This window comes from Vigna unguiculata, chromosome 4 (assembly GCF_037176805.1).
Source record: "Vigna unguiculata cultivar grain cowpea cultivar isolate G323 ecotype 2 chromosome 4, ASM3717680v1, whole genome shotgun sequence".
NCBI classification, from domain to species: Eukaryota; Viridiplantae; Streptophyta; class Magnoliopsida; order Fabales; family Fabaceae; genus Vigna; species Vigna unguiculata.
This window is the reverse complement of record NC_140795.1, coordinates 30,021,563-30,049,319: the sequence shown is the minus strand read 5'-3', so window position 1 is coordinate 30,049,319 and position 27,757 is coordinate 30,021,563. Positions and strand designations below refer to the sequence as shown.

Below are 27,757 nucleotides of genomic sequence, written 5' to 3'. Positions count from 1 at the left end.
CAGCTCAATCTTTGATTCTCCAGGAAAATAAGGCAAGCATAATGGAGGAGGTTGTCCATACACGATCTCATATGGAGTAGTATAAATGGCACTATGGAATGTGGTATTATACCACCATTCAGCCAAAGCTAGCCACTTAGACCAGAATGTAGGAGCATCACTGCATATACAACTCAAATAAGTTTCCAGCACCCTATTAACCACCTTAGTCTGACCATCAGTTTGAGGATGGTAGGCTGAGGACAACCGGAGCTGCACCCCTTGCAAAGACATTAACTCCTGCTAGAAATGTAATTTGAATACAAAATCCAAAAATACTTGAGCCACATCAAAAGCACTGTAAGGGTGAGATAAAGGCATAAAATGAGCAGATTTACTCAATCTATCCACCACTACAAATATCACCTACTTACCAAATGAATTAGGAAGGCCTTCAATAAAATCCATAGATATATGTTGCCATACGTGACCAGGGATAGGAAGTGGTTGAAGTAACCCCGGTGAGGCCACTATTTCATATTTACAAGTTTGACAAATCTAGCATTGTTGAATGAATTTGATCACATCCTTTGTCATGCCCTTCCAGTATAAGATAACCTTAATTCGCTTTAAAGTAGCCCTCCTTCCCGAATGTCCCCCCTATAGGAGAAGAATGCATCCATTTGAGAATTTCTTTCTTCAAATCATCTTTCTACCCAACCACCAGTTTGCCCTTCCTTCTCCATTCACCATTCTGCCATGTGAAATGATTATAAGAACTAGGATCTGTTTGAATCTCCTCAATAACCTTTTTTAAAACATCATCCATAGACCAAGTTTGCTTAATCTTGGCCAACATATCAGATTGAACCTGATGCACCAATAACTGACAACACTCAGATAACTGCACCCTTGACAAAGCATCAACTGCAATGTTGTCCTGACCTTGCTTGTACTCAATACAAAGTTAAATTCCATCAATTTAACCAACCACTTCTGCTGAAAATAAGTGGTAAATCTCTGCTCCAAATTGTATTTAAGGCTCCTATAATCAGTCTTAATAGTAAAATGATGATTAAGCAAAATAATGCCTCCACTTCTGGACAGCAAACACTACTACCATAAGCTCCTTTTCATAAGTAGACAAGGATTTCTATTGTTGATTTAAGATCTTGCTAATGAAAGCCACAAGATGATGCTCTTGCATCAACACAACACCAACGCCATACCCGCAAGTATCTACTTCTAACACAAATTCCTTCGAAATATTAGGTAAAGCAAGAAATGGAGAAGTAATAAGAACATATTTTAATTGTTGGAAGGCTGCCTTAGCTTCCTCGAACTAGCAAAACCCATATTTCTTCAACATATTAGATAAGGGCCTTGCAATAACACCATACCCTTTCATAAACCTCTTGTAATAACTAGATAGCCCCAAAAAACCTCTCAAATGCTTAATATTATAAGGTAAGGGCCAATTCCTTATTGCCTCAATCTTGGAAGGATCAATAGCCACTCCCTCCTTGGAAATAAAGTGTCCTAAGTATTCAACTCTAGGCACACCAAAGAAGCACTTAGATTGTCTAGCAAACAAGGAATGGCCCCTCAAAGTCTTCAACACAATTTGTCAATGCTCCAAATGTTCCTCTTTCCCTTTGTTGTAGACTAGTATATCATCAAAGAATACCAAAAGAAACTTCCTCAGATAGTTCTTAAAGATGGCATTCATCAACCCTTGAAAGGTTATCGGAGCATTAGTTAGACCAAAGGGCATCACAAGATATTCGTTGTGTCCTCCATGGGTCCTAAATACAGTTTTATACACATCATCTAGATGCATTCTAACTTGGTTATAGCCTGACCTTAAGTCAATATTGGAAAAGATAACCGAGCCATGTAATTCATCCAATAGGTCTCCACAAGAGGAATAGGGAATTTATCCTTAACAATTTGCTTATTTAACTCCCTATAATCAACACACATCCTCCAAGACCCATCCTTCTTCCCAACCAGCACAACTGGACTTGCATAGGGACTACTACTATTTTGGATAATTCCAAATTGCAAGCATTCCTTAATTAACCCATCAATAACATCTTTCTAGTGTTTGGCATACTTGTAAGGTCTGATATTAACTGGATTAGATCCTTGTATCAAAGGAATCCGATGATCATGGCCTGACCTTCTAGGAGGTAACTACTTTGGCTCTTGGAACAAATTTGCAGACTTAAATAAAACTTGATTGATTTTTACAAAAACGTCTCCACTATCAGCATGAGTAGTTGATGAATGATTGACCCCAACCAAGGATGAAGGCACATGCTTAAGAAGACTAAGCATGTTTAGAAAGGAAGTTCACTAATCCTTCATCCCTTTTCATTTGTGTTTATTATTCTTGATTCCCAAAGTTGACTTAGTTGAATCAACTTTAGTTGACTTGTTGACCTTTGACTAGGTTTGACTTATTGACTATAGTTGACTTGACTTAAGCCAACATGCTAATCTATGTTTATTTGCTTTGTAGGTTAATTAGGAGTAAGAAAGCAATGCTAGGTGGCGCATGGTGATTGGGGAGCATAAATGATGTGGAAGAGAGAGTAAAGCAAAGGCATAAAGCATAAAGTAAAAGGCATGAAGCAAGTGTACCTATGTACCTTTGGTCTCCTTTGTTTTTAGCACTCTTTGGCCACTTTTTGGAGACATATGAGACACATTCTTTGTCTCCTTTTGTGCTAGAACGAAATTAGCCTTGAACACACCATAGCTAGCTCTTTTGTCTCTCATTTTTTGTAACCTTATTTGACCTAGTTTCTAGAAGCTAGGGTTAGGTTTTTGTAGAGACATCCTTAGGTATCTTTTATTTGCTTAGAGGCCCATAAACTCTTCTATATAAGGGGTGCTCCTAGACATGTAAAAGGGTTGAACATTTTGAAGTAAAAACACTCTTGTGTCTCAACCATTTGTGAGAGTTTCCTCCCTAGGGAGTGAATACTTTTAAGCCTTATCTTGCATAGCAAGTGGCGGCACACATCCACTCATCTTCAAGGTTGCCATGGCTTCTAGCCTAGCGTTGTAGTGGCGTGCTTCTCACATTTTTTTACCATTTCTTTCCTTTCCATTTTATGTTTTCTTCTTCCTTTAATTATTCTTGGTTTTCTATGGTTTATGTGTTTTCCATTTCCTTTTTGTTTTGAATCAATCCATCATCTTCTTCTCTTGAGCTTTGTGAAAGAAACCTTCACATCTAGATAGCTTGCTATCTTAATGTCCAGTGGGGATTTCACTTAGCTTTCTTAATCAACTCACACCATATTCAATAATCTTAAAAAGGAACAAGATAATCCTTCGTCATTTGGTATCTAGAGCTTTGGTTGTCCTTGAATATGTTGTTAGATAACATGTCTTTGTGTGCTTAATCATTGACCTTCATTTCCAAAATTTTAAATGCATGATAGCAACATGTTTGAGTCTTTAAATGCGCCTAACTTTTGCTTGAGTCATATGTTAGCTTGAAGTTTTCTTATTCTTGTTTTTCCAAGTATTTGAATCTTGCTTTCACTTTATGTCTTGCTTGATGTATGCTCCATGAAATTGATTTTGGCCTAAAACTTGAGGAACTAAGTGTTCAAGCCACCTAAAACTCTTTCTCACCATTTTATGAAACTAGTTGTGAAAAGAAGAAAATTTTTGCACCAAATATTGTCTAAAAACCGAGAGCAATCTTGCTCATTGGTGAACTAAAAGTGTGTTTTTCACTAAGTGTTATGCAACTAGTTTCATGCTTGAGAAGTGGGTGATATTGGCAAATTAGTTCCATGCTTTAACTTGGTTATGATCTTTCTTGGTGTATGCATGATTTAAGACTTGAAGATGCTTGTCAAGTGCTTTCCATAGAGTCTTTAAAATGTGCTTTTCTTGTTTTAGTCTTGTTAAAAGTTTTGTCTCAAACTTTTCTTCTTTAGAGTTTAGCTTTCCTTGTTTTTGTGCTTTTCTTGCTTGTCACTAGGTGTTCTTTGTTTTGTCTTAGTAGTTTTCTTTTCTTGAAACTCTTGGGATGTTGTGGCCGAATCACTTGTCTTGCATTTGAAAGGTTTTGAACAAGTTTTTAAAAGTGTTTGCTTCACTCCTTTGGTGGATTTTGAGTGTTAGCCTTGCCTTGTTACTTTGGGAGAGTGATCTAAACACTTGGGTTACATTTTGGGTTGGATTTGGTCTCGGTTTTCATGTTGTCTAACCTCTAATCCATTTATTTTGTCTCGGATTTGAGTGTTTTTGTTGTAGGAATCATGGTAAGTTCATCAAATGCACCTACACCAAACAAAAACAATACATTGATGAGATTGCTTCGGGATTTGGAGTTGTCTAGGAAGGAGGCCTTTGAACAATTAAGAAAAGATAAGGAGCAAAGTGACCTAAGAATCCAAGAGCACATCCAAAGGCTTGAAGCTAAAGAGCAAGAAAGAGAGGCTAGGAAAAGAGGGCATTCTAGGCGCAACCCATCACAAGAGAAGCAAACTCCAAAGATTCCTAAGTTCTATGGAGGAAGTGATCCCAAAGTCTTCCTTGATTGGGAAGCTAAAGTTGATCAAATTTTCAATGAAAATCATGTAAAGGATCAAACACAAGTTGATCTAGTAGTTTTAGGATTTTTGGAGTATGCCAATACTTGGTGGCGTAAAGTTTGTAAGAATTATAAACAAGGGCCACCCGCGCGCTAGATTTGTTCCTCCCTCCTATAGGAAGGAACTTCTTTTGAAGCTCCAAAGGCTTCACCAAGGTTCTATGAGTGTGAGTGAGTACTTTAAAGAATTAGAGTCTCAAATGCGTAGGGTTGAAATAAAAGAGACTAACAAAGAGAAAATAAAAAGATTTGTGAGTAGTCTTAGGAGAGACATACAAGACCAAGTAGAGTTGTATGAGTACTCCACTTTTGAAAATGTTTTCACACTTGCCCTTGGGATTGAAATTCAATTGAAAAGAAAAAGAAGGGTAAGGAAGAGTTACTCACCCAACCACTACTTTAGTCACTCATGGAAGGGAAAGGATAAAAAGAAACATGATAAGTTCCCTTCTAACTCTCATCAAGAACCACCAAATAAAAGTAAGTCACCAAGTGATCACATTCACCATTCCACTTCTCAAAGATCAAGTTCCATTAAATGTTTTAAATGTTTGGGTTATAATCACATTGCTTTAAATTTCCCAACCAAAAGGACCATGATCTTAAAGAAGAGTAATGATGTTGAAAGTGAACACTCATCTCCCCATTCTCTTTCAAAAGAATCTTCTTCCTCTAGTAAAACTAAAATTTTTGAGAAAGACCCTATGTTATTAAGGCGCATGATAGGTCAAGATCAAAGTGAGCTTGAGCCAACTCAAAGAGAAAACATTTTTCAATCTAGGTGCAAAATTAACAAATGGGTTTGCTCTCTAATTATTGATGGAGGAAGTAGTACCAATGTAGCTAGCACAAGGTTGGTGGAAAAGCTTAGCTTAGAGACCATTCCTCATGCTAAGCCCTACAAGCTTGCTTGGATAAGTAAAGAGGGAGAAATAAATGTCAATAAACAAGTCCTAATTAACTTCTCTATAGGAAGCTACAAAGATGAGGTGCTATGTGATGTTGTTCCCATGGAAGTCACACATATCTTACTAGGTAGGCCATGGTAATTTGATAAACAAACTTTACATGATGGCTATACCAACGAATACATTTTCTTCAAAAATGGGAAAAAGACAAATTTACTACCTCTATCACCTCAAGAAGTTAATAAGGATAGAAATATAATAAGAAAAGATAAAGAAGAAAAAGAAAAGGGGCAAGCTTTCACCAAGGTTTTACTTGCCTACAAAAAAATTCTTCCAAAGCAAGATGTGCATCACTCTTCCTTCTCTTCCCAAGCCAAAAAGGAAGGCCCAAAGCATAAGCAAGAGAGGAAGAGTAGTCTAGAAAATAAAGATGGCCTAACCAAAGCTAGGGGTAATACCGTTAGAAAGGATGGAACAAAAGCTCATAAAAGGGAGGCGCAAATCCTCTCCCAAATCAAGTCAAGTTCCATCCACAAAGACTTCAAGAATTTGTGATCAAATTCTCTCCAAGAAGGGGAGGATGATGAAGGATTGACCCCAACCAAGGATGAAGGCACATGCTTAAGAAGACTAAGCATGTTTAGAAAGGAAGTTCACTAATCCTTCATCCCTTTTCATTTGTGTTTATTATTTTTGATTCCCAAAGTTGACTTAGTTTAATCAACTTTAGTTGACTTGTTGACCTTTGACTAGGTTTGACTTATTGACTATAGTTGACTTGACTTAAGCCAACATGCTAATCTATGTTTATTTGCTTTGTAGGTTAATTAGGAGTAAGAAAGCAATGCTAGGTGGCGCATGGTGATTGGGGAGCATAAATGATGTGGAAGAGAGAGTAAAGCAAAGGCATAAAGCATAAAGTAAAAGGCATGAAGCAGGTGTACCTATGTACCTTTGGTCTCCTTTGTTTTTAGCACTCTTTGGCCACTTTTTGGAGACATATGAGACACATTCTTTGTCTCCTTTTGTGCTAGAACGAAATTAGCCTTGCACACACCATAGCTAGCTCTTTTGTCTCTCATTTTTTGTAACCTTATTTGACCTAGTTTCTAGAAGCTAGGGTTAGGTTTTTGTAGAGACATCCTTAGGTATCTTTTATTTGCTTAGAGGCCCATAAACTCTTCTATATAAGGGGTGCTCCTAGACATGTAAAAGGGTTGAACATTTTGAAGTAAAAACACTCTTATGTCTCAACCATTTGTGAGAGTTTCCTCCCTAGGGAGTGAATACTTTTAAGCCTTATCTTGCATAGCAAGTGGCGGCACACATCCACTCATCTTCAAGGTTGCCATGGCTTCTAGCCTAGCCTTGTAGTCGCGTGCTTCTCACATTTTTTTACCATTTCTTTCCTTTCCATTTTATGTTTTCTTCTTCCTTTAATTATTCTTGGTTTTTTATGGTTTATGTGTTTTCCATTTCCTTTTTGTTTTGAATCAATCCATCATCTTTTTCTCTTGAGCTTTGTGAAAGGAACCTTCACATCTAGATAGCTTGCTATCTTAATGTCCAGTGGGGATTTCACTTAGCTTTCTTAATCAACTCACACCATATTCAATAATCTTAAAAAGGAACAAGATAATCCTTCATCAGTAGTCATAGTCTACATCAGCCCTTCTCCCTAGTCACACAACTGAATCATAAACAAGTGGACTCCTTCTTCAATGGCCTTACTAATTTGCTGCTTCTTCACTATTTTCAAGCCCTTTGAAGACAAACCCCTCAACACATGCCTTTTTCCTTTAAGGGAAAACTCCATCACCAACCTGTCGAAATTCCACATAATACCCCTAAGGTTACCAGCCACTCAATTCCCAACACCAGATCACAACCACCAAGGGGAAGCAGCATTACATCAGAATTAAAAGTACTTTGCCGCAATTACCAACTGAATTTCTTCACCATGGAAGATATAGCCAATGTATTACCATCAGCCACAAAAACTCGCAAAGGTTTCATTGGCTCAATCTTACACCCCAACCTCTTAGCCACTTGCACATCAAGGAAGTTATTAGTACTTCCACTGTCAATCAGAATGTGAATTGGCTTCTTCCTAACAAAACCAGTCACCCACATTGTCCTCATAGTCTTGCAAGAACACAAACCAGTTAATGCACTAACTGATATTAGAGGTTCCTCCACATGACCCTCCTCCTCAACATCCCTATCTAACTCCTCAACTGAATCCTCCATCTCATCCACCTCTATCACATGAATCTACAACTTCCTATGCACCTTAGCATGCTTAGGGGAAAATGGCTCATCACAAAAGTAGCATAACCCCTTTGCTCTCCTTTCTACCATAAAAGCATAACTAAGTTATCTTGTAGGCTTGGTTCCCGCTTTGGAAGACTCATAAGTTCCCAATATAGAATCAATGCTTTTAGGAGCTTTAGCAGGAAACACTGATTTTGAGCTTTTAGCCATCAAATTTCCATCGCCACCCACCTTAGAAGCTAACTCGTACATTCTAGCTAAGGAAAAAGCCTTGTTTACAGACGAAGGTTGAAACATCTGAACCATCATCTGCACCTCTTGCTTCAACCCTTCTAAGAAACAACTCAACTTATGCTCCTCCCATAACTCCACATGAGCCACCAAGCAATCAAACTCCTCGTGATAGTCAGTGACGAAACCTTTTTGCCTCAATTTCATCAGGTCTGCCATCGGATCTTCAACAACCTCACCAAACCGTTCTAGCACAATCTTAGTTTATTCCTCCCATGGCGGTAAATTATCAACTCCAATCGTCTTAACAAAGGCAATGTGCCATTGCAGAGCCTATCCCTCAAAATGAACCACCGCCAATCTCAACTTATACTCCTCCGGTGTATGATCCACCGAAAAAATGTTTCACACTGAATCAATCAGTGCTTCACCTCATCGCCATCGAACCTAGGAAAATAAAGCCTAGCTAAACAAGTACCATACGAGTAAGGAGAAGATCTTTCACGACGATGCGAAGGACTCTGAGCTGAATTCTGTTGAAAAAGATCTTGAATCTTCAGCAACAAGGTAGAAGTCAAAGAATCGGTTAAAGAAACCGTTAACGAACTCGTAAGAGAATCATGCAGCGTTTGCTTTATTGACGCGCCAAGCTCAATGAATCGCATGTTCATACGATCGTTGAGGCGTTCTTCTTCCTCCCGCACCAAATTCTGGATCACAGTTTGATTACGAGTTGCATTAGCCATAAAAAATCCACAAAAGGTAAAGGATGATACCAATGATAAAATCAAACTAGGAATATTGAATATTCGAAGATTGATGAAGAACTATAGGGCCTCTACTGGAAGAAGGAAGGAATTGTTCTCAGAATTGAATGAATGAATGAATAGCTACAACAAAATATGCATTCTTCCTTTTTATAGCCTATAACAACCACTAACTAACTTCCTTTGATGAGTATATAATATATAGGTATATTCATGCATTAGTTTAGGGCATTTTTATTCATTTGTGCATTATTGGACTCACTTCATCATGCATTATCTAGTTTCGGATCGTACATTTGGATTGGTGCGTTGTTTGTGTAAACAAGTCTGAAAGGAGTAAGTTTGACACAAAACAGCATGTTCCACAAGTGTCTGGTGGAGTCTTCCACGACTTGTGGATTTGGCTTCAAAGATGCGAGTTTCAAAACTGTTTGTTCCATAGGTGCCCGATGGATTTTTCCACGACCTGTGGTTTTTTGCAGCGAATTGGATGATACAAAACAATGTGTTCCATAGGTGCCTGGTGGATTTTTCCACGACCTGTGGAGTTTGCTTCAGAAGATCATGCGCAAAACAGCGTGTTCCATAGGTGGCCAGTGGATTTTTCCACAACCTGTGGATTTTCTAGCGAGAAACTTAAAGGTTATGTGGACTGACAAAGATTTAAAAGGAAAAGAAAATATAAAGAGGAGAGATAGGGAGGAAACAGTTAGAGGAGAGAGAAAATCATCTCAGCAAAGGAGAGAACGGGGGAAAAGATAAAAGGAAGACGTTCACGGAAAAAAACTTCTTCTTCTTCCTCTCTAATTTTTTCCGTCTATTGTTTTGGGTACTGTTTAGAGTTTTTATTTTCATTATGCAGAACTAATTTCTTTTTTTTGGAGGATTGATGTAAGACTTTGGATTATAGGTTCTACTCTTTATATTTGATGTTTTGTTAATGTTCTTCATCTTAGTGCTCTCTTTATGGTTTTATCGTTTATTTATGAGCAATTTCACAATTGGGAAATTGGGGATTATTTGCGATTATAAACAAGACATGTTAGATTATGTCACAATTGAGAAATTGGGCATATCTAATTAGTTTGCAATAGAGATGATTATTGATTTTTCATGATTTTATTGAATTTTTGTAAACTGACCTAAGGAATTGGGGGTTCGAATTCAATAAATATATTTTACCTACTAAGGGATTAGGGGTAAAATAACTCTCAGTAAACTCAAGTGGATGATTACATTACTTGCATCGATGGAAAAGGAGTAGAATTCTATAGGAAAAAGTACGAAATCAATCCTCTAACGATTCTTCTATTGATTAAAGTTTTTGTTATCAATTTCATGCTTGCAATTATATTGATTTGCATTTGCTCAAAATTACGTAAATTAGGAATCTAGTATTCAACAAGTCAATCCCAGAGGACGATATTTTATTACTACGTTAACGATTGGTTCACTTGCCAAACGTTCATCATCCTTCCCAAAATAGAACTAACAGAATAACAGCAAATCAATATGTATTCTATACACATATATGATCCTTATACTCATTCAATACAAAGGATTGTATCATCGTGTCTGTGATAATAGTGTGAGCATGAGGCGTAGTGGTGGTACGCAGTGGTTGTCTGCGACGTGTTCTAGTTCGTGGCACTCGCAAGTTGAAGGTGTGTTGAATGAAGAAGCAGTGATGGATGGGGATAGATGCCTTCGAGTTGCAGGTGCTGGTGGACCGTGAACGTGGAGGCTGCCAGCGAGATCCATGGTGGCTGCCGTGATGGAATGTGAGGCTAGGGTTTCTCATTTGGGAGATGGGAATGAGATGATGAGGTGGCATCCTTCCATTGGCTCTACTTAGTGGGATAAGATAGTGACATGTGGCAACACATGGTTGGACAATTTAATTAGTGGAGGATTGCCACATGGCAACTTATAAATGGGGCTGAACTTTGAGTGGAAGGAGGTGTGTAGATAGAAATATTAGGGGTGCAAAATAGGTTTTTTTGCCCATCTAGAAAGAGGGGAGTGTATATGTAATTTAGGAGGAGCGAAGTGATTTTTCCAGACATTGTTGATTTTAGCCTTATTTAAAGGTGGTTTGTAACTTCAATCAATTTATTTTTCCACCTTAAATGAGCTTAATCTTAACTTCAGCTGCATCAATAAACGTTAAAATATTCAAAAATAATTTATGCAGCTAAAAATCACTTTTTAAGACATTTTTATCACATAAGTTCAACTAGTCTAATTATCAGAACTGTCAATTAAATCACTCTTTAAACACACAAACTCAATTAAATATCCAGAATTAAACATTAAATAACGGCAAAAATACGCACTCATCAATAATATTATAGGTAAATATTAGGTTGCTAACAGACCTTTCAATAATAATAATAATAATAATAATAATAATAATAATAATAATAATAATTTAGGATTGATTTTTTCATACATTATTTTCCATTTTATCTTTTAAATAATCATTATTTTAAATTAAAATAATTATATTTTCATTTTTTATCTTTAAAATGATTTAATTATTTTATAAATTGAAATATTTATTTTAACATTTTATCTTTGAATAACTATTTTATTTTTAAATTCAAATAATTTTTTATAATATAAAAATATTTAATAATAAAAGAATTATATAAATTATTTATTTTTAGAATTCTTTTTAATAAATAATGTTTTATAGTTTAATAATTTTTTTCTAAAAAAAGAAAAGAGTTAGTAATAATAATAAACTTCTTCCAACTTCTGTAACTCTTCTTTTAAGTAGAGAAAGACAACCGTCAACATCATATTAACTGTTATTTACTTTATGATATTTGCAAGAACAAAGACTACTTTACAGAAGGAAACGAATTGAATCTGCAGATTCAATTTTTGTATGATAAACAGTTAGGATACAAACATAGCAGTAAATTGTTTCTTTCATTGGTTCACAAAAATATGGTTTATAGTGAAAAACAATGCTATTTAAAACCAAATTATAGTGAAAACAACATTGACCAAATTGCTGTTCGAATGAGTGGTGAGAGTAAAATAAACCCTAGAGGTTCCTGATCCTTTGTTTCTTCGTCTTTTCTTTTTCTTTTTATCAATAATGTTTTGTTTTTTTATCAACTTAGTCGTTATACTCTTTCAACATTACTGACATTTTGTCGAGACAAATAAATTTTAACTATATTATCGTAATGACTAAAAAGATTCATGATACATAGATCACTCTTTAATGAATATATTAGAAATAATGTTGGCAAAATAATAATAATAATAATAATAATAATAATAATAATTATTATTATTATTATTATTAAATAAATTTACAAGAGTCTCTTACATACAATATCAATACTCTATCATCGAAAGAATCTCTTAAGAACAATCAACATGATTCACTTAAAAGTCTTACGAACTTGAAAGAACACAACGAACACAACATATTGTTTTCCCTTAGCTGTAACAATCTCAAGTTTTGTTTATTTCACTCCTTTTTGCATATCTTGAATTTTCATCTTGAATATACACTAATGCAAAATAAGCTTTTTATATACCTACATTATTATACCTGTTCAAATCCATCAGATATAAAATAAGAGGCGGATAATAATTTTATAAATAATATGAGATCTTTTATGCCAATTATACTTTCAACCGGTATAAAAATTAATGCGGTGGCATTTTTACAATATTAAAAAAGACTTTTTATACCGGTTATAATTAGAATTGGTATAAATTTCGTATATATATATATATATATATATATTTTTTTTTTTAATTTTTAAAACAGATATTATACTTGACCTTGTAACCACAGTATCTTCCATTTCTCATTTCTTTCGTTCATTCCCTTTCTTTAACATGGTTCCTCGTTTTCCACATAGTTCATTGTTTTGTCGCTCCCGCTTCCCAACAGTCACCGTCACCGAGTGAAGTTGCCGTCTCCGTCACCGTGCGAAGTCATCGTCTCCGTCACCATGTGAAGTCGCCGTCACCGTGCGAAGTCGCCTCGTCACGGTCGCGTATTGTTTCTGTGCTCTTCGTCTACTAGCATCACTATCGCATTTCGTCCATCTCTTATATGCTTTCTGTATTTGAAGGTCAGCATTTGAACCCTAACCACACATTACTCTTGTTTTGTTGAATGAGTGAAATTAACCCTTCATGAATTTTGTCTCTGTACTTTCTTGCTCCTATTTAAACTTGAGTATTAATTTTTGATTTGTGCTTACAATTGATCTGCTCTGTTACAGGATCCTGAAATTTCAGCCAATTTAACAAACTCTGTTACAGGATCGGCTAAACTCCAGGGCTCAGAATCTGGATGGCTATTTTGCTACTCAACGGATTGATTTTGGAATGGTAGTTGGTCTCTAAATTTAGAAATTTGAAATTCAATATGATATAGCAGTTACCTAGTTGTAATCTGCTTCCTGTTACTTCAAAGAATAATTTGCTCTCCTTAATTTGTTGAAGTGCCACCAAATGAATTCGGTATCTCCTATTCATAATGATTATTACTACAACCAGCATGGCATCCAAGACCCGGTAATAAATAATGCCTACTCTTTGGTTTATTCTAATATTTTTAGTAGTTTGGGGTTTTAGATTTATAACATCTAGTTTTGGGTTGAATCTTGATTTAGGGACAGTTGAACTCAATTGCATCCATCCATGATCCCTGTTACATGGCCCCACAAAGGATGCATGCGATGGTATGAACTCTACTATATTTTTATTGTTGAGTAAATAGTAATTTTTAAAAGGTAAGGAATTCGTTATTTTAGTCCTTGAAAGACTGAAAATGCTCATGAGGTCCTTGAAATATCAATGTGTTTGTCATTTGAGTTTGTCTGTTAAATTAACACCAATGAAGTGGATGTGTGGCATGTTAAGTAACATATTTTATGCACATATTGAACAAAGCAGCTTCTAACTTCTGCCTGTGCTCCTTTATCCATTTCACACATTCTGTTCGATTTGCTTCTTCCCTCTGCTCAATGAAACACGAAGCTTTGTAATAGAGACTTTCAAATTTCGATACAATGGAATCAGTGAATTAAATAAAAAAACATTGTGTGAAACTAAAAGTTACGAAAATGGATTAGAGAGGACCTTCGAAGTACTCAGTTAGTGTGACAAAGTTTTCACATTTCTTGGTGAATCTCATGAATGATCTGTTACATTTTGTAATTTCACATGATGTTGTTTCAAAGCCACATGTGAATTCAACTTTGCGCTTTATGTATCACATGTATTCCCGTTAGTGTTCACTGACATAAGGTGAAGTAGTGATGAAACTAACTGATAGATTTATCCTTCTGGGATATCATGAGCAATTTCAGTTTTTTCAAGAACTAAAATGAGTGGCTGGCTCCTAATATTTTATAGACTAAATGACTATCTAGTCATCTATTACTTGTGTTTTTGGATCAATGATTAGTATGGAATGAAATATAAGAACCGCTAACCAAGCAAGATTTATCACTCTTGGTGGGATCGGTTTTATGGTTAACTAACATTATTGGACTCTATCAAAAATGGAAAGAAAAGGAGAAAAGTTATAATTGAAAGATTTTGATATTAAAATTTTCAACACCTTTATGATTTCCGAAGTTAATCCTGAAATTATGACATGACCTGTTATGGTACTGCTTTTGTATGTCTCTTCATAGAAAGAGGAAAATACAAAAATGTCTTACATTTTCTTGGATGATTTATCTAAGAAATACCTTGATCTTTTTCCAAAATTGACCAAATACCTAATTTGGGACTTTGTGGCACTACCTGAAAATCTTAACTTAGCAAATGAAATTCAGACACTTCAACATTATAGTCATGTAAATGTCAAACACATCTCATATACTTAAAAGTACCTTTATCATTTCCTAGCATTTTGCAAATTGTCACTTTTAAAATTTTTATACATCATAATAATCAGAGAAATTATATTTTTTATGTCTACAATGACTCATGCTGATATTTAGAATATATCGATTTACTCTGAATTTAAGATTTGTGTTTGGATTATTTCCTATTATTGCTAAATTTGTTGTATCCTTGCATCTCTTGTCCAATCTATACTTTGTAGTTTCTTAGTGATAATTTACGGTTCACAGCATTGCCTTGTTTGTCTACTATGAAGAGAATAGGATGTAATTTTTGTTCATGTGTTTTTGTACTAAGAACTTAATGAACTCTTTATTTCTAAGGCACAAAGTGCAGGGAGGAGATTTTGCCCCCTCATTGTTCCCTCTCCTCTCCTCCCTTCTATTTAACTCCAATTAAAAAAGGATTCTATTTTTTGTTTTTTCAGTACATCAATAAGAAATATAAAGTTCTGAATTAAATTTCAAATCTAGTTGAGATCATTACCACCTAACGTCGCCCTCCCTTATTTCATTTGTACTACTATTTTTTAATAAACATTGAGTTTAAACTTACACAAGTGTAGTTTGTCCCTGGAGGAATGGGGCAGTTTGTTCCTGTACCCCATCTTGCCATGAATTCTTTCTCTGTTGGATGCCATTCCTACACCACGCATGCATCAGCATCAATCAATCTAACAAAAAATATTTATTTTTTTATGCATTATAATAAATATATAATAAATTAAATATAATAATTACCATGTAAAAAGAATAGGCTCGTCAAGATTATTGAAGACATTGACTATTAGATTGTTGTTGCTGGTTGTATTAATATTGGGTCCTGGGAATTTGCCATTGATGAGAATGCCTTGATGCGGTACTCCCAATGGAGAGATGATGCCATAGGTAACGTTCCATGTTGAATTTCCCGCTTTTTTTCTTATTATACTTTTACTTTCACCTCCCACACATACTATCCTTTCTTCACAACCTCTTTTTGAATTTCAACCATCTTTTAATTAAAACCTTCATACCAATCTTCACATACGTTGCTATAAGAAAAGAGAGACAATACAAACAATTGTAAGTATTACTGAAACGATAAGTTTGTATATAATTACTCTAATTATTTTATCTGTCAAATTTAGTTATTTGCTTTTGCTTTTGTACTCTACCTACTTGTTTTTATGTTATTTTTCTTTTCTTTCCTATGTGTTAGACAAACGTATCTCTATTTTCTCCCAATTGCTTAAGCTTAAAAGTTTCTCTGCATGATGTGTGTTGAAGTGTCACCTCTATTGAATTCCTTTATGTTGACTTATTTAGTTTCTCAAATTGGAAGATTGGGGATGGGGAAACCGAGTTGTTATATTTTGTGAGTGTATAGTTGCTGACTTATTATATTATGTTTAAATGTGCAAACTGTCAATGTCTCACATTAACTAGTTGTAAATTATATTATAATTGTCTTATTCATATTAACATAAAGTAAGCCTTCTTTCATAAATGTTACGTGGATGTAATTGTCTTATTGATATTAAGATAAAGTAAGCCTTCTTTCCTAAATGTTATCTGTCTCTGATATGTTGTGATGCTTCTTTGTCATCCCTTTTGAACCATCTTGTCATTCTCTCTCAACTAGTTGTGTTTCTTCCTCTGTTGGTTGGTGCATTTCTTAATTGATATTTCCATTCTTGTTAAATTTAACATGCAGGCAGATTCCATATATTTTATGATTGCATTATTAATCATAGGAAGCTTGTTATGAGAAATTCTGAAGCTTTATTTCATAAACTTTTTAATATGGCAGGGTTGTTGTCGGCTTTAAAAGCATATCTGACAAGGATTTGGGAGCTCGAAGCATTTTTGTTTTGAAGAGGTTTTAGTTTTTGTTTTTGTAGAGGTTTTGATATGAACAAATTTCATTTTAACCCTTAATCTTATATATTTATCTCTTCAACATATCATCTCCAATGGTCTTAAATACGTCACTGCTTATCGCAAAACCCTTCACATTATTTGCAAACCTTGAATTGTTTTCTTATGTTTCTCCATCATATCTACGTATAGTACGAAGGTGCAGCAAACGAAGGTGGGAGAGGACCAAGTATATGGGATGCATACACTCACAAATATCCAGGTTAATAATCTGATTATAAATGTGTAATACTTGCAGACAAGATAAGGGGTGTAAGTAATGGAGATGTAGCTGTTGACTAGTATCATCGCTATAAGGTAAATTTTAAATTTTAGTGATGACAACAAGAAACCAATTATCTCTCTTCCTCAAAGTAATTAATTATTTTTGGATGTTTTTTATTTATATAACAAGAAGATATTCAGATAATGAAGAATATGAATTTGGATGCATACATATTTTCCATCTCTTGGTCTAGAATCCTACCAAGTGAGATCAAATTTGATGAACAATTTTTGTTTTTGAAATTATTGTAGTTGGATCTTTCACATTAACAATTTCAATCTTGTTTTTCATATATAGACGGAAAGCTGAGTGGAGGTGTAAACCCAGAAGGAATCAGATATTACAACAACCTTATCGATAATTTGCTAGCCAACGGTAACATTCATGTTTTACTCTCTTGTTTTTTTTTTTAATTAAATTTTACATTGTATAGTAAAATGACAATACATAAATATTAATATTGCTGGTATAGAACCATATGTGACACTTTTTCATTGGGATCTTCCACAAGCTTTGGAAGAAGAATACGGAGGTTTCTTAAGTCGTCGCGTTGTGTAAGTTATACAAAAATTATTACTTATTTTTCTCTTTTAAATCTGGTAAATTTTATACTAATTATAATTTTAAAACAATGACTTTGTTGTATTCTTGATTTTTCAGAGATGATTTTCGACACTATACAGAAATTTGTTTCAGATACTTCAGAAACAGGGTGAAATATTAGATTACTCTGAATGAGCCATGGTCTTATAGTAACAGTGGCTATGCAGTTGGGAGTTTTCCACCAGGTTGATGTTCTAAATGGTTAGATTCAAGACGTATTTGATAGGCTAAGAGGAAAGCTACACAAGAGATAGCAAAAAAGAATGTCCACCCTCATAGATTGTCTCGTGGGGATTATGATAAATTTGAGCAGAAGATGATGAAAGAGGCATCTGCCTCTAATTCCAGTGGGACTACTGTTACTCATCCTCCTTGCCATGATAAATGGAAAAGAGCTCGTCAAAAACCAACACTTTGAAAATGGGACTGGCAGTTGTATATAATGATATTTGAATCTGTAGGGGTCACTGACAGTTGCTGATAATTCTTTCTCAGAAGTTTGTTGTGGTTCTTTTGTGTTCAGTACACAACAAGCCTAACACTTTGAAAATTAAAAGTACTTTACAAGCGTAAGTGTTTTTTATTAACTTATTTTTTGTGTTATATAATTTAATTTTACTAAGTTCCATATTGGGCACAATTTCAATATACATTAAATTTTACAGAGCGGTTGAGGCTCATTCTAGGTTGCAGGGACAACAAATCTTTTCTAGAAAGAAGTTGCAATTCATTACGCCAACTGTAAGTAGTTAATCTTCAAACTGTTGAAATACAATTATCAAATTTATGATATTATATGAATTTAACTTGTAGTGCTCACGTCAATCGGGAAGCTATGAGTGTGGATATTATACCATGAGGCACATGCATAAAATCATATCGGCAAACATTGTTGACTCATGGGATATAGTAATATGTATAATTTATAAATCACATCTTAAGTATTTATCACTAAAAGATTGTTGGCTCAACTATTCATTGTGTAGATTTTCAATGACACATCTCCAATGGATCAAGGAGTCTTGAAGGAAGTTCGTGAGCAGTGAGCTTTGTTTCTTTTAAGTGTTTATATAAAATGATGTTAGGTGTTTTATGACTTATATAGTAATTCATTTTGGAGTAGTATTATATTTCATATAAACATTAGATTCTATTTCACGTAAATATTAGATTGAATGAGATTTGTTTTCTGGATGTTTTGGGTAATTATATACAGTATATAAGATGATGTTAGGTGTTTTATGACTTATATAGTAATTCACTTTTGAGTAGTATTATATTTCATATAAACATTAGATTCTATTTCATGTAAATATTAGATTGAATGAGATTTGTTTTCTAGATGTTTTGGGTAATTATATACAGGTTTGGTATGAAGTAAGAAGCATAAACGAATGTTTCAAAAAAAATAATAAATCATTTTTTATACCGGTTGAAGTCATACTTGATGTAAAATGTGTAACATTTTATACCGGTTGGAACTATGATCGGTATAGTAAGTCATTTTTTCTTACATAACTTTTCATTTCCAAGAGCGCTTTCTATACCGGTTTTAGAAATGGTATAAAAAATAATTTTTTATACCTGCCATGGAACCGATGTAGAAAGATCAAACCTTCTATACCACCTACATCTATACCGATGCTAGAACCGGTATAAAAAACCTTTTTTTAACTGGTATAAAAAGCCTATTTTACACTAGTGATATCTATTCTTGAATAGATATCTTGTGGAGTTTCCTGGACATATTAAACAAGTTTTCAACCACTTTAAAAGATATTAGGACAACAAAAATAAAAAGAAAAATAAAAGCAAAAAAGATGAAGTGGTGAAAGTAATAAAAGAAAAGAGTAAACACAAAAGAAAAAAAAAAATTCTAACTTGACTTGAAATAATTAGTCAGTATTCAAAGCTTCGTCACAAATAAAAGTTATGGCTTACTAACCAACTCTTTTAAAATGGCTTCAGCTTCTAGATCAAGAGCCTGATATATATACACACACGTAACTATAAAGCAAGAATTACACTTGAACAATAATACCAGTTTTCTATAGTATATAATTTAATGCAACATAAAAGAATATCACTCAGGGTGAAAACACTGAATTAAAAGACCAACTGCAAAATCATCTGAAATTTTATTTTTAAGTTGCATGATATTGACAGAAATAATTAGTTTCTGTCAGAATACCAACTCATTTATCAGAATAAATTTATGGATAGAATACCAACTCAAAAAATAAATAGAAAAAATTAAAAAAGAAATCTACTAGCATATACAAGTAGTGTATTGTTATTGTAAGACCCTAGAAAATGGCGTTTTAAAAGTGATAGTGGTTTAAAAATAGTGAGACTCGATTATTTTAATATTAAAAGATTTTAATATAAATAGAATTGTTATAAACGAGTTTCATTATTTTAAAACACACAATCTCTTTAGAAACCACTTTTCTAGAGTTCTCTAACTTCTCTCTAGAGGTTCTGTCTCTTTGGTCATCTGATTGAAGAACCGAGACCGTAGGATTGATCCTCTCGGCGAGCTCTTCTAATTGGACCGATCAGTTTCTCCGTTCGCGTAAGTTGAGTTTTCGCTCTTTATTTTAATCTTTTTCTGTTTTCTGTTGCATGCAGGCCCTCTTCCGCTTGCATGCGACGTTTTAATCATCAGTATGAGTCTCTGCTGATTAGTGATCATAACGGTATGTCCTGATCGTTCTTGTGATGTTTCTATGTGTAGATAGAGCATCCTGTGGAGTTAGAGGTGTTGACGTTTTTAAGGCGTTGACATTTATAAAGTTGTCTAAACAGGATAACAGGTAAGGGAAACTAATTGTTTTACTTGAATTTCATCTAGAAATCATTCTAATGACTTTGAATTGCATGATTGATTGTTGTATGAGTGCTTGAATTGTGTAATTGAGTGTATGCTTGGATTGTGCTAGATTTCTTTACTGTTGCATGTGAGAACAGATTGGGAATCTGGTATTTTCGCCTAAGCGAGCAGCTCTCGCCTGAGCGAAAACACCAGAAACTCATCTCCTGTTTCTGCGCGAGATCTCGCCTAGGCGAGCCAGTCTCGCTTGAGCGAGAGTCACTCTCGTCTAAGCGAGACAACTTAGCCTGAGCGAGAATTCGCCCAGAGTTTGGGTTGTTCTCTGTTTTGAGCCTCGCTCAGGCGAGAATGACTCGCCTAAGCGAGAGAGCCTTTTTGCCTAGGCGAGACCTTCTAGCTTGGGCGAGAAACCCTGCAGTTGAGTGTTATTTCTTTGTTTCTAATGGATGAAGCTATGTTTGAATGTTAAAATATGAACTTAGTTATGATATGCATGAATTGTTATGACTGGTAATATGTGCGGTGAAATTGCATGAAGTTGGAATATGAGAAGAAGTGGTTGAACTAGGATTTCAAGGGAAATTCTAAGAGGAATGTTTTAGTGTATGTAAGGACATAAGGACTCAGTTTTGGTTGGTATCCTGACGCTCCTAGTAACCATTAAGACTCATGTAGAGTATGATGGATTACGTCGGGGGGAGTAGCAGGAGGTCCTGGTCTATGGACCCGATCCGCCATAGAGGTGATGGGACTTACCCTGGGAGTGGTTGGGTGATAACCCCTTGTGTCCAAACTCTGCAGAGTTTGGGAACCATCGCAGGTGCAAGCCACCAAGAGATCCGATGTCGCTTACATAATCCGGATATTGAGTCTAGAGTCATGTAAATGTGTTATGGTGGTCTATATGATTCTGGTAATAATGAGAAAGATTGCGTGGTTTCTGTTTATAATTGAACTGCATGATTCCTTAATCAGATTAGCTTACCCTTGCTTTTTGTGTTCCTGTCTTGTGTTGTATGTTTCCTTTTGCGATGATCACTTATTCGGTGGGAGCAGATGTGGTTGCAGTGTCAAAGGCACTTCTGGAGGATGAAGAGCCATCGTGTTAGTGTTGAAGAGGAGGTTTCCAGTGGGAGCTTTAGCAGTGGTCAGTAGTACAGAGTTTATTAGTTTAGTTTAAGTGTATAAGTGATATATTTTTATAATCATACCTTTTGTAAGACTGTCTTAATATATTGGGTACACTGGATTATCTGTTTTGGAACTATGATGAAACTCCTTATTTTTATTAGTTTTAAGCTGCTGAAATTGGGATGTTACAGTTATACTCTCTGATTCTTTCATTTTTCTTCTATGGATATCTAATCGGACCATCAAAGCTTAATTCCTTCTAAATTTACAGCATGTTTGGACCCACATTTAGAACATTTGACATCTACAAAAACAATATTAGTCATGTTTTTAGAAAAAATTAAGTTTTTCCTTGCATTGAAAGTGTGTCAAAAATTCCATTGCTTTGCAACTTTAGTTGAAACATACAAAAATCACCAAAATGTGTTGTTTTTTTGTGTACTAGGCCACACGTATCCAGCATGATAAACAATTTTGAAAACAAGATAAATATGTCATGAGCTGGTACAAGACAAGAAAACAAAAATGATGCATAATGTGACCAAGTAAAACATGCAGACTAGTTGAAGAAACTGTTAAGAGTGTTTATAAAATGTAAAGAACAGAAAGAAGTTGAAAAAGAAGAATACTACTGAAAAGTTGGTTGAACCAACAGGATGCGTGATAGAATTTCATTCCAGTGAAGAGAAGTTGCAGTAACATTCTGAATATAAGCTAAGATGAAGTGAACCATTGCAGTTTTCCTTACAGGTCCTTCACAGCATAAAAACGAAAGGTAAAGTTAGGATTTTTAAAGGCTGTAACCTAACTCTTTCTCTCCTCTGTTTGTTGGATCACATGTGTCTATACGCGTTTTTTTTTATTTTTTATCAACAATAAAATTTAAATAAATATAATAGGACATTTGAGATGTACTCTGACATTACGCGCGTGAGTGACCTGCAGTATAACTTTTATCTTTGTTTTGATTACCGATGTTCGTTCCTATACTTTATTTTATTCTTTTTAAATTCTTCTTTTACTATTTTTTTTTTTTGTATTTTCTAACCCTATTTGATGCATACAGTCAATTAAAATTCTTTTAATTAAAATAAGTATATAATTAAAAAATAATATTAAAATTATAATCAAATCTTAAATTTAACGAAGAACTTTATAAAAAAATCCCATCACCCCGGTTTTTCTTTTTCTCTCCAACCCATACACGGTTGGACAAAGGTTACCATCAAGTTTTCAATTTCATCAACCTTCTCGGTTTCTATTCGTGTTTCATTACCTATTCTTATACTTTGTTTATTTTGAACCATCTACCTCATTCTAACTGTTGCTCATCTTTCTCATTTAGGTTGGCTACAACCTCAGCACAATAAAGTAGGATCATTTGTTGCCCATCTTGCTTAATTTTTCTTCATTTTTTTTTTATGTATTTTCCTCATGATTATATACATAATTCATTTTTTTACCGTGAAATTTTTATTTTAATATTTTTACAAAAACCTTATTTCATTCCTAATATCTTTTCATTTTTTTTTATAAATATTTCTCTCATAAATGATTTATCAAGTCATGATGATAGGCAGGTACGCATGATATTATGGGTAAACAATGCTATTAATAATTTTAGAAAATCCAAACATAAAAAATAGCAAAAAATTTAACATTACTCGTATAAAAAATATTAATATTAGTTTGTTATTTTATGGAGTTTTTCTTTTATTTTCTTCAAAACGAAATGTGAAAACCAAAGTCATATTTTTAATCAACAACTTGTATTGATTTATTCAAAAACTAAAATAAGAAAAGTAGTAGTAGTATAAATGATGTGTTGATTGAAGATAATCTCTTCGGATAAAATGGAACCTTCAAGTGATATTAATTTGGATGATTGAAGATGTGTTGATAAGTTGTATTCTATAATGCAACATATATTTGAAGATGTATTAACTTTTATGTTTTCTTTGTTTTATGCATTTAAAGATGTATTCTTGAGTAGGGACAAAATTTTCCTATTTACTTAGTTTTATGTACTTTTTTTTAGTTTATGAGAAACCTATATTATGAATGAAGTGGGTAAATACTACCTTTTCTAGTTTTTGAATTGAAATGCAATGTTTAGTAGAATAAGTTAGTTAAGCAATTCAAAAAAAGTTCACAACCAGTTCGGTTCAATAATATTGCAGTATGTACTTTTTTTTAGTTTATGAGAAACCTATATTATGAATGAAGTGGGTAAATACTACCTTTCCTAGTTTTTTAATTGAAATGCAATGTTTAGTAGAATAAGTTAGTTAAGCAATTCAAAAAAAGTTCACAACCAATTCGGTTCAATAATATTGCAGTTCGGTTCAATAATACTGCAATTCAGTTCAAAAATACTGTAGTTTGGTTCAAAAATAATCCAATTAGGTTCAAAAGTAGTGCAATTCAGTTCAAAATTAGTGTAGTTTGGTTCAAAATAGTACAGTTTGGTTCAAAGATATTACAGTTCGGTTAAGAGAAAGGTTCTTTTGTTCACGCAAGCCCTTCTCGCTTAGGCGAGACCTCGAACAGAGGAATAGTGGCTTCTGCGATTTCTCGCTTAGGGGAGACCTCCTCGCCTGACCGAGATTACTCCTTGCTCATTACGAAGACTCGTCGCCTGAGCAATAGCTCGAACAGAAAACTTGGGCAAGTTTCTGCAAATCTCGCATAGGCGAGAAACGCTCACTTGGGCGAGAATACCAGTTCTCACCACTGTTCACGCATGCAACAACCAAGCATTCAAAACACAATCGACATTTATCAATATTCAAGGCAATCACAACAGCACCCAAAAACACGAAACAAAGCTAAAACAAGCAGATATGAAAGAAAAACGAAAATCCTAACTTCCCTTACCTTATTAAAAGCTATTGTGAGGGGTTTTGGTACGAGTAGAAAAGGCACCACAACTCCTAGAACAGTTTAGCGAGGTGAGATGGAAATGGAGTTGAGCTAGCTTGATAAGGAGTAGAGGCCAAACCCTACTAGAGCTTGTTGCTGCAGTTTTAAAAAGGGGGAGGAGGAGAGTTTTTTGAAAAGTGGTAGAATGAGAGTGTTAGGGCTGGTTTAGGGGTTTTGGCACCCTTTGGGCCAGCCTTAGGCCCAACAGATTAAGGTAGGCCCTTAAATTTTAAGGCAAAAAAATAAATGGGCCTTACAAACCTCACAAAGGCATTTGATTGGTTAAATAAAAAATTTGAGATGAAGGATCTTTGAAGGACAAAGTTTTGTTTAAGATTAGAAATTGAGTATTTAAATAAAGGTGTTTTTATACATCAATAGGCTTATATAATCAAGGTGGTTAAGAGGTTCTAAATGGACAAATCACATTCATTATGCACTCCAATAGTTGTGAGGTCGTTAGATGTTAATAAAGACTCTTCTTAGACCTCAAGAAAATTGTGAAGATCCTCTTGGTTCATAAGTACCATATCTTAGTGTCATAGGAACACTAATGTACCTTGCTAATTATACTTGACCTGATATTGCATTTGTTGCAAATTTGTTAAGCAATATATAGTTCTTCAACTACAAGAAGAAAATGGATTGGAGTAAAACATATGTTACCTTAAAGGTACTATGAATATGAGCTTATTGTATCCAAATGATTCAGAATCAGACCTAATAATAGGCCATGCATATACATGTTATTTATCATATTCTCACAATATCACAATGGTTGATCACAAACAAGATATTTGTTCACATGTGGTAGCACAATAATTTCATGATGGTCTATAAAATAAACCATAACATCAACATCATCAAATCATGTAGAATTTTAGCATTACATAAGGTAAGTCATGAATGTGTTTGTTTAATGTCTATAATTCAACATATGCAACAAACTTCTGGCTTATCCTTGGGAAAAATGAAATCAACAACCATACATGAAGATAATAGTGCATGCATCACTCAATTGAAATAAGGATATATTAAAGGAGATAGAACAAAGTATTGCTTGCAATTAAATTCCCTTCATTTTCTAAATAATTTGTTTGGATAAAAACATTTAAATACCTTACATTTCAATTTCATGTTTGGATAAATCAATTTAATTTATTGTTAGATAAAAATTTCTTTTAACAATATTTATTTTAGGAATAATTATGTTTTGAGTCTTTGATGAATTTAGAAACTTTCAATTGAGTCTCTAATAGATTTTTGTGCTCTATTGAGTCTTTAAAATTTTAATAAAACTTATACTGTCACTCTTCATAAATATTGCCACATAATATTTTGTTACAAGAAACATTTTTAGTCTCTCATCGTTTGCAATGATCACCTTCGTAGTGTGAACAAAGCATGATGGAGAAATTGATGCACCTTTAGAAGATGAGGACTTGAGTTTGAGCTCATGGAATAACACTTCGTTTTGTCATGTTTAATTTTGGGATAATTCGCTTTGTAGTTTCAGTATAGATATTATGTTAATATAGTTATTTTCCTTTTGGATAATTTTACTAGTATATCATATATAGAGTTATCTACTTTTATCTATTAATTATAACATGTTTTGATTATTTGTATTTCAGTATTAAATGAAATTACAAAATTAATTTTATCATTGAAATAAAATAAGATTAAAGTATTATATTGTAATTTATCGTTAAGAAGTGAAACAAACATATTTATATTTATTTCAAAAATTTATACTAATACAAAAATTTCTTCTTAATACCAAAATAATATTATTTATAAAGAAATTGAAAACACTTTTTTGTAAATTTCTTTTACAATCTCAAATGTTTCTCATTCTAAATTATTATCACAAGTTAAAAAAAGTTAAATATTAGATTCAGTTGATAGACCTTTCATTAATAATAATAATAATAATAAGGTTAAAATACTCCGTTGGTCCTCGTTTTGGTTTAGAAATCTCAAATTAGTCCTCATATTTTAATTGGTCTCAATTTCGTCCTCGTGTTTGTAATTGAGTATTAAATCAGGACAATCGTTAACTGTTGGCAAACGGCGTTTATATGTGATGATGTGGCTGTAATGTTCATTCTTACGTGTCAATGAGTTGTGGTTGGCACCGTAAACAGCCATTGTTGTCTTCTCTTTTAAGAAGGTAATATTGGGAGAGGGTAAGTGTTTGAATTTGAAAGAGGGTGTGGAAGGTTTGTGGTCTCCTCCGTTTTGCTCGTCCTGCACCGGTAATGTCTCCCTCTCATTCTTGCTCGTCCTGCACTTGCAATGGTTGAGGAATGAAAAATTCTACCGTTTCTTCTCATGGGGGTGTGGGGAGGAGGTTCGATTTCGCACCTCTTTGCTATTGCGGTGAGAAGGCAATCATGAGAACTGGTAGAACTGCTAAGAACAGGGGAAGAAAATTTTGGGGATGCCCAAAGTTCAAGGTATGAGATATGGAAATGAATTTAGTTGTGTTTTTTTGGTGGATGTTGTTTTTGTATTTTGGTTTTGGAAAACCTAATTTTGCAATTGGGGTTTTTTGTTTCGTTTGATAAGGTGGAAGTGAAGAAGTTGTTGGCTGCAACTTTTTTTCATGGTGCAGTGAAAATGTAATTGAACAAAAATGTGGTCCTAGTATGAAGAATGATGATGATAGTGATGACACTACGACGAAGATGGTAGAAAGGGATGGAGAAAGAAAATTACTGAATATCGAGAAATGTATTATGAGTTTGGAAAAATGGGTCAAAGTGTTGTTTGTAATGGTTTGTTTGTTGTATGTGTTAAACATCTTCCTTTTCACAATGAAGTAAACCTGTTGATGTAATAATTCGAAATGAATGTGAAAGTTTGAGCATTGTGTTTGGAATTTATTAAACCTGATGATGTAATCATTCACAATATATGAAATCCAAATATTGGAATATACTGTGGTGAACTTAATTGACAAGGAAATCACACCAAATCTGATATAAAACATAAATATGGACATATCCACTGCATCACAACAATTATAAGATATGGTAATTTATATCCATAAACACTATCAAAGTTGATTACGGCCAAAGCATGAGCATGAGTCGTTCAAAATACATTAAAGTGGACTGCCCCAAAAAGACAATGTCTATTCCTATCAAATACCCAAAAAGACTACATAAGTAGGAGTCTTAAATTAACAAAAGTATCCACAGCAACTACAAAGCACAACGAACGTGTTTAATACAAATCATCAGGGCTTCCAAATACGTCCCCTTCTAGCCTGGAGTTTGTTCCTCATTGGTTGGACAAATTGGTTGCTTGATGTACGTTGAGATTGACCTTGGCATGGTTGGGACTGATTGGCTGCAGAACCAGTTTGCGTTGAATGGGCTGATGGTGCTGTTGGAGCTGTGTG

The 27,757-nt window shown here is 34.1% G+C and overlaps 1 protein-coding gene across 18 annotated transcripts; it reads left to right on the top strand.

Annotated features, from left to right (window-relative positions):
* Positions 1-12,578: 12,578 nt before the first annotated feature.
* On the top strand, positions 12,579-21,366 carry LOC114182769 (cyanogenic beta-glucosidase-like). Of its 18 annotated transcripts, none has more exons than XR_014994643.1 (13): positions 12,579-12,886; positions 13,040-13,148; positions 13,263-13,334; positions 13,433-13,501; positions 16,467-16,535; positions 16,727-16,796; positions 16,833-16,891; positions 17,157-17,234; positions 17,332-17,413; positions 17,520-18,031; positions 18,128-18,203; positions 18,449-20,278; positions 21,352-21,366. XR_014994643.1 is itself a non-coding variant. In XM_085672744.1 (9 exons), the coding sequence occupies exons 6-9, from the start codon at positions 17,003-17,005 to the stop codon at positions 17,581-17,583; spliced, it is 285 nt and encodes a 94-aa protein (XP_085528870.1). In that variant the 5' UTR covers positions 12,591-12,886; positions 13,040-13,148; positions 13,263-13,334; positions 13,433-13,501; positions 16,467-16,535; positions 16,727-17,002; the 3' UTR covers positions 17,584-18,035. The 18 variants fall into 18 exon arrangements, 1 of the variants encoding a protein (XP_085528870.1); XR_014994631.1 differs by lacking the exon at positions 21,352-21,366 and adding an exon at positions 16,992-17,063 and having other exon boundaries at positions 12,591-12,886; positions 18,449-18,739; XR_014994644.1 differs by lacking the exon at positions 16,833-16,891.
* Positions 21,367-27,757: the final 6,391 nt, after the last annotated feature.

Excerpts from the sequence above, each read along its gene's own strand:
- LOC114182769 (XM_085672744.1), top strand. The coding sequence starts at position 17,003 with ATGAAGAATATGAATTTGGATGCATACATATTTTCCATCTCTTGGTCT. Across the intron at positions 17,235-17,331 it reads CGATAATTTGCTAGCCAACG|AACCATATGTGACACTTTTT; the intron begins GTAACATTCATG and ends TTGCTGGTATAG. Across the intron at positions 17,414-17,519 it reads TTCTTAAGTCGTCGCGTTGT|AGATGATTTTCGACACTATA; the intron begins GTAAGTTATACA and ends TTGATTTTTCAG.